Source organism: Crocodylus porosus, unplaced genomic scaffold (assembly GCF_001723895.1).
Source record: "Crocodylus porosus isolate Cpor-Errol unplaced genomic scaffold, CroPor_comp1, whole genome shotgun sequence".
Taxonomy (NCBI): Eukaryota; Metazoa; Chordata; order Crocodylia; family Crocodylidae; genus Crocodylus; species Crocodylus porosus.
In genome coordinates, this window is record NW_017728943.1 from 125,151,550 (window position 1) to 125,159,231 (window position 7,682).

General features: G+C 41.3%; 1 protein-coding gene across 1 annotated transcript in view; it reads right to left on the bottom strand.

Moving 5' to 3' along the window:
* ZC2HC1B (zinc finger C2HC-type containing 1B) overlaps positions 1 to 7,682 on the bottom strand; it is a 26,516-nt gene continuing 18,834 nt past the window's right edge. Inside the window, exons 7-8 of the mRNA XM_019550142.1 lie at positions 2,636 to 2,724; positions 1 to 968 (exon numbers count right to left, since the gene is read on the bottom strand). Coding sequence (XP_019405687.1) covers positions 2,651 to 2,724 — 74 coding nt within the window. The 3' untranslated portion in view covers positions 1 to 968; positions 2,636 to 2,650. The remainder of the gene's footprint in view (positions 969 to 2,635; positions 2,725 to 7,682) is intronic.

Here is a 7,682-nt window from a genome sequence, read left to right on the forward strand (position 1 = left end):
TTTTTTAATTAAAGACATCTATTCAAAATCACTGGGCTGAAATCAATGTATTATAACAAAGTGAACACATCATGGTCATTATAACACAACCAATAAACAAAAAGAGCAAAGAAAGAGTAGTAGAAAAATGATAGGATAAAAACATGGGGAAAATGTCTTCCAGTCTGAACTGGTGATTACATTTATAAGAGTTAAGTTTGCATATACAGAAAAAAAAAATAATAAGAAAGTGAAGGTCATCGGAGCTGAGCCACAATATATAGTTTCTAAGTTAACTATTTTCTTTCTTTACTGAAAGATTCCATTAAGCATATGAATAAGATTGACAATTTACACACCAGAAACTGAGAATACACAACTCTGGAGCACTTGCCAATAGCGACAGCTTGAAACTGCCAAAATAGCAGAAGCAAAGAGAACCACAGAAGCATGAAAAAAGGTCTATATAAAAAATTCCTGGTGTCAAAACTTTTGACATGGTTTATTTGGTGCTTCTTGCTGTCACCTGATGAGCACAATTCATCCAAGATCCAAACAAGCGTATTTGAAGTAGTTTTAAAAAAATGCTGTATGCATACAAATGCGCAAAATGTTATTTATACCACTGGACTTATTAACCAAAATAAAGGCCCATTTAAAAATGATTTTCAATCATTTTAAAAGTAGCCTCCTTTAACCAGTCATAAAGGGCAAATCATTTGGAAAGAAAAAAATAAAATAAATGAATTATGCTTTAAAAAGGATATAGTAAAAAATTATACTCCATGGGGGCAGAAGGAATTGAGCAGGTCATGAAATGTGTTTTGCTTATTTTATTGTCACTTGGCTTCTTCCATGTCTTAAGCTGTGCAATGCTTGGAAAGCAGATGGAACAGCTTCCTAGGGTCTTCAGGAGTGATGTTATAGAAGTAAAGCCACACCAAGTCCTTGTTGACCTGCCACTTTACCTTCTGCTCTGCATCAGCTGTCTGGAAACAGTAAAGTGACATTTACCTATGATTTGCAGTAGAACAAAAAATTTATATCATGTTACTTTTGTCTTCCTAATAAAATAAATTTTAAACAAAGCAAAATCATATTAATGTTTTACCAAAATGACTGCTCTCTTAGAAACCACCTATGGACCATTTGAAAATGTTAAAAACCTTAATTACACTGTCAATTTAAAAAAAAAATTCTACTTTAACTGTCTGTTTTAAGGCTTGTGAACTGTGCTTCAATTTACTTGATTCCAAGACAAAGTGTATTCCCCATTTAACACGGGATAAAAGCTCATCTTGGAATTGAGTATAAGGTTGGGGTGGCAAGCAGCTGTTGCAGCTCTAGCTTCTGCCCATCTTCCAGTCCAGTAGCAGTGGTGAAGGCAGCACTTCCACCTGGGCCCCAGAGCTGGGACTGGAGCTGACACAGCAATGCTGCTACTGCTGCTAGTACTGAGCTGGGCTGGGGCCAGAGCAAGCGCATGCTCGGTGCCCTGGGCTGAAGCAGGGATGGAGCCTGCTGGTGTTGGAACAAAGGGAAGTGGTGGTGGGAGGGAGGCAAGTCAGTGGGAGGCAGAGATGATGGGGGAGTTAAATAGGAGAGGTAGGCAGGGGGTCTGAGGCTAAGGGGGGATCAGGCACAAGGGGGGCAAGTGGTGGGATGGACACGTGGCAGGGGGCAAAATGGGGGTGGGGGCAAGGTACAGAGGTCAAGCTCTTTGACCCCCCCAACTGCCTCCCCCACCACCAGTTTCGCTACTGCCTGCCCCACTACTATCCCCAACTTGCCCCCTCATTCTGCCCCTCTACTGCTTTCCCCACTGCAGCAGTGGGGGGGACAAACTTAAGATATCCTTCCAATAATTAAATTTTATACATGAAAAATTATAACAAACTCATAAATTTTCTGTGTATAGCTTCTAATATTGACGGGTTGTCACTTGAATTCAGGTAAATATGGTAATTTTTGTCACTTAGGCCTAGGGTAGAAATTACCAGTGTGCACGCGCACACATCCACCCACCCACTGACCCCCTTTAATAGTTTGAAATCAAACTGATTGTGTTGCCCAGTCTTGTTATAAAAATTACTAATTCCCCATTGAAAGTGGAAGGTTTTGTTCCCTACTTGAGATTCTTCCTTGTGCACTCATACCCTCCCCCTTTTTGGAGATCCTTTAGGTCCTCCACTCAGGCATTTTTATTCAATAACTCTATCCCTAAATCTCTGCATTAAGGACGTTTATGTTATATACGACATTCAACTTAGTGTAAACTTATCACTTTCAATTTTATTTACATTGAATGCTCTTTCACATGACCTGCTGGGCAAACATATAAACTGGAGGTTTCTGTGAAATTTCAGAGGGAATATCCCTTTAAGGACTATAAGATGATTCATACCACTCAAAGCTTTTGTTTCATTATCTGAAGACACAGGCGGAAGACACTAGCAATTTACAGTGAAAAATTTCCTCACCACCCAACACTTGACAAAGCTCAAGCTCTTCAGTAAACACTGCCTTCTTCTGGACTCTGAAATTCTCTCTCTTAGTTATTTCCTACACTGTGTATACACCATATGGATACCAAAGCTAGGAAATCTGACAAACTATTTAATCTTCTTATATTTTTCAAGTAAAGAGTATTTGTTACCCCAAATCTGCTGGACTAGTTTTTTCCAGAGGGTGTACTCATTTTTTTGGTTTTCTGTGGAATTCCAGCAGAAGGCTCCACAACGGCTCCTTTAAAGAAAAAAAAAAAAAGAAAACCCAGTGCTGTACACATCAACAGTTCTTATATAAACTGAGTAATTTCAAAATATGTATAAACACACAAGTATCCATCAATCTATTGAGACGCAGAGATCACTATACTGAGCTATATATATATGTCATTCTGTTTTGTTATACTGCAAATAGTTATTACATTAACTTTTTCTTAATTTTTTTTTTTAGTTTAGAAGGTGCAACTCTACTCTGCCTCCTGCCTATTATAGCATTGCCATGATTAAATGTAACTGAATACCCAAGACAAACTTTGTCACACCCAGAAAGGTATTAAAGAGAACAGCTTTAGAAATTTACTCTGCATTGCTAAGTTTAAGTCTTGTGTCAAAAAATAAAGGAAGAAATTTATCAAACCCAACAATGAATGGAAAATAAAGTAAGCTTGTGCCTTTACTTCCTACATCAAGGATGTATAGCACAAGCTTTTGTAAATAGAGGGCTTACATTCAAGTTCATTTTTAAAGTTTTGTCAGCTAAGAGCCACTGGAAATTGCAGAACAAGAAATTATCCACAGATTGGATGGTGTTAAGCATGGCCTAAATCAGTGGTCACCAACCCATTGATCCTGATTGACAGGTCAATCCTCGAGTACGGGGTGGGGGGGAAGGGCCCTGGGTTCTCCACCAGGCTGCACACAGTGGTGGGAGCCCCCCCGCACACTCCTAGACCGCAGAGATTTCCAGACCTGGCTGGGTCAGGGCCTGACACCACATTCATCTGGCTGCTAGGTGGGTATGGCTCAGTGCAGCTGTGGCACAATAGTGGGATTGGGCCCAGCCAGGTCTGGGACTTTTCGCGAGCTGGGGAAGGTGGGGTGAGGTAGATCCTGGGGTGTCCTTTACTTCCAAAAAGTAAACTTTACCATAAAAAGGTTGGAGACCACTGGTCTAAACTGAGACGATGCAATTTTAACCCATTACTTGGATGGGTTAACTGCTTTGTTTTTCTCTCTCTTACCCACCTTGCCTTTCAGCAGTGCCATCTCTCTCCTATCCCCTTCCCTATCCTTTGTATCCTAAACCCCTGCTTTCTATTTAGCAGCTCTGCTTCCTGCAGTCCCTTCGCAGCATCTATTGAAGTAAGCCCTCCGCTTACAAAAGCTTATACTATAAATCTCCAATTTACATGGTCTACAAATAGGGACCTACTTACATCACAGCAAAACTAAACAATTTTCCTGGCTTGGTTGCAGCATAAAGCAAATTTCTCAGGTATTTCCCAGATGTGCTCTGCTGGCCCTGCCCCGCAGTGCTGATTGGTGGAGAGGCCCCAGCAGGGGGAGAAGGGACAAGGGAGTGGCCACCATCCTGTCTACTGCACTTTGTGTGGCCCCGCCAGCCAGCACCTCCCCCCTATCAAGTGGCCTGTGAGGCTGGGTTGTGGCAGCAAGGGACACTGTATTTATTTTTATTAATTTTTTTTAAGTTGATTTTGCAGAAAATCCTGGATTTGTGGTTTTCTGCAAAATCTGTGAAATCACGAATTGAAAGACTCCTTTCTATAAAAGGTGCAAATCTATTCTGCCTTCTCAGGCTAACATGGCTAACTACCTCTCTCCAATACAGTAAATAGCACTAGATTTCTTATTTTTCTCTTGCTCCTGGAAGATGCTGAATGCCATTTTTAGAATCTGGGTAAATTCCCAACTTCAAATGCTCATTACATCCCATCTAAGATCTAAAGGAGACACTTTTGCCTACTTTGCTGAAGAACACATATTTGCTACAGCATTTATGTCCAATAGCCTACAACTGCAATACGAAAAATGACAGAAGATATATTAGATTTACAGTGACGTCAAGTGTCAAGGGGAATTAATCGAATTTCTGCCCCACAGCTTCAAAGCACATATAACTGCTAGCATCTTCTGCTTACCCAGATGCATCTTATTTCACATTAACATTTGCCAACAGAAAGTGGTTTGATCCATCAGATTGCAAATCGCTGCCAGCTACAAATTAACCAGTCTAATACAGAGGAAAAGAATAGTGGTGTAATGCTCTTCTCATCATTCTTGCTAACCATATCTTGTTTTTATTTCCAATCTGTTTTTTGAAGAAAATCCCGTATTAACTCAAATACAAAATGAGATCTGTTCCTCCAATCAGCATGGGGAAAAAAGGCCCTTCATTTTACATTCACATACCAGGAAACCTCATTACATACATTGGCTATCATTAAACTGCTGCCAAAACCAGCACGTACTCAGTAATGGAAATCAACTGTGAAGCTGATTAAATGCAGCCAACACTGAGCATGACTATAATGTGTTTTATATTATTGGGCAAACAAGCCCATGGGAACCTTTATTTTTTTTATTATTACAAAACAATTAAAAGAAACTATATTAACACAAAACTTGACAACCTCCCCTACAACAATACCCTGTTCTTTTTACACCCCTTCTCACCATTAACACACTGCCCTCTCACAAGCCTACCCCCAGCCCAGGAAGCACAATAATTTTCACACTGTCCCTTTGTTCTTTTGGAAGAAACACTTCTTTCCTCCATCTCTTCCCTGCCTTCTCTTTTCCCATCTTGTGTACGTCTTGATCCACATAGTATTTCAATTCATAAATTTCCATCCTCAAACATTCTCTTCTGGTGGAAGCCAGTCCCTTGACCAACAGTAGGTTTCTCACCTTCCATACCACTATTGTTGCAAAAGTAGTATGGTTCTTAGTCTCTGTGGGTGCCTGTACGCATGCGGGACACCTGCTCCAACACGTTCTAATTAACTGGGTCTGCTGGAGCGTTCTAATTAGAATGCTTCAGCAACTTTGATGTCATGTGTATTCAGTGTCCCCGCATTTCAAAATGGCTGGGGGCACTTTAACTAAAGCTCATCAAATGAACTTCAATTAAAGCACCCTGCCATCATTTTGAAGCATGGGATGCTGAATACACAAGATGCTGTGGGTGTTTTGATTAGACCAACTCCCAAGAGTTGGTCTAATTAAAACATGCCCCTCCACCCCCACCCCAGAGCACTTGTATAGATGCCCCGTGTTTCCAGTCCTTTGGGCATTAACCCATACAACACAATCTCATATGTTAAGTCATGGTTCATATCAATTGCTCTCAGAAAATGACACACTCCTCCAATACCCCTTGCACAAAAGGGCAGTCCGAAAATACATGCAGTATAGATTCTTCAGCCCCACATCCCTCTCTTGGGTATGTCACCAATCTTACTAAACCCCATTTATGCTGTATGCCCCTCACAGGAAGAATATTAATATGATATCTGTATGTTCTCCTTTCACTCTATTATCTGTCACTTCTTTCCACACATTTGCATCTGTCTTTCTGTCAGATCACTAACTATTGTTATTTTATATTTCTTATCATATTAATCACCTTCTTACAGTCTTTCAAGCACTCTAATCCTACTCCATCAAGTTTATTTACCTTTTCAAAACTCTCCACTTTTGCATAGTGGGCTGGCGGCTGCCATGTCAATGGCTTTTTCTATTCTTCCCCATACATGCCCCATCTTTTTAAAGTTTTTCCTGCCTGGTAACAGCAGAAACATGCAGTCTTCCCCACCCACCCTCACTGTCTTTTTACAGAACATACATATAAAGTATACACAAAGCCGGCATTTCCAAATCTGGCATTCCTCAACCTCCTAATTCCCTGCTTTTGTATAGCTCCATTCTGGCTACCCTTTCTCTCTAACTTCCCTCCACAAAACCCCCCGCATATCTGCCTCTGTACCTTCCTTATCTGCTGCCATGACAGTGGATATACCGCTTCCATGTAAAGTATGATTGGCAAGAGTACCATTTTCACCGCAGTTACTTTACCATTGAATGATAATATTTTACCATGCCATGATCTCAAAATCTGTCTTACATTTATCTCTGATTTTTTTAATGTTCCACTTTAACACCCAAAACGTCAAACAATATTTTTCTAACTTCTCTGTTCTCCTTCCCCAGTTACTACTGCTCTTATTCTCAGGTGTATATTACTTGCTGCTCCATCTCTCACTTCCTCCCATCTTCTTTCTCTTTGCAGGTCTGGCTTATTCCTCCTACTAGTCTTCCTCTTCCTTTCAATCACTGCTGCATTCCTCATTTCTCCTTCCTGACCTCCTCTCCTCCTGTTCTTCCTGCCAGCTGGACTCTTCCCTTGTAGCGTTCTTCAAAAAAAGCTTCCTCCAAAACTGCTGACCCCACCACACCTTTCTTCCCCACTTTCATCCATCCTCCATTAAACTTTGGACCTTTGCTTCCGTTCTCTGATTCACTTCTCACATCTTGGTCTACTTTCCCTTCCATAACTGTCACTCTTCTCTTCAAGACCACCACTGATGTTGTTCCGGGCTCCAAGAATTCATACTCCTTCTCCATCTCTGTACTCTGTTACATTGATGTCAATGTACCTGGCATCAATCCAGGAAGTAAACTAGACCTCCATCCAGCCACTAAACTTGATCTTAGCCACAGGTGGTCAAGTAGTTACACAGCTGATGGGAACCACAAGGATAGGTGAGTGCAACCCATGTTACTCAGATTTATGGTAGTGATCTTGACCACCAATAAGCACAGTCCCCCTCAGCACTGACTCCTGCCCAAGTCACAGTGAGCCACAACATTGCTAAGCTGTGCCTTTCTTTCTCATTTCCAATGATTCCTGTTTCTTCACCAGTCCTTAATGCCTCAAAAAGATAAAAAAATGGGCCCCAAACAGTTCACTGAGAAACCCTCTGTCACTTTCTCTCTCAGTCTGGCACCTATGATTAGTATTCTGGCTGTGAAGTAAAGCCAGACCAAGCTGCCCTACCCCGCATCTGAGCGGTCGCAAAGCTTTCTCTTGTGCGTGGATGACCTCTACCTGACTCAAGAAGTCTATGGGCCAACGAGAGGCAAAGCGCTGCTCGACCTGGTACTGGCTACGGGGGA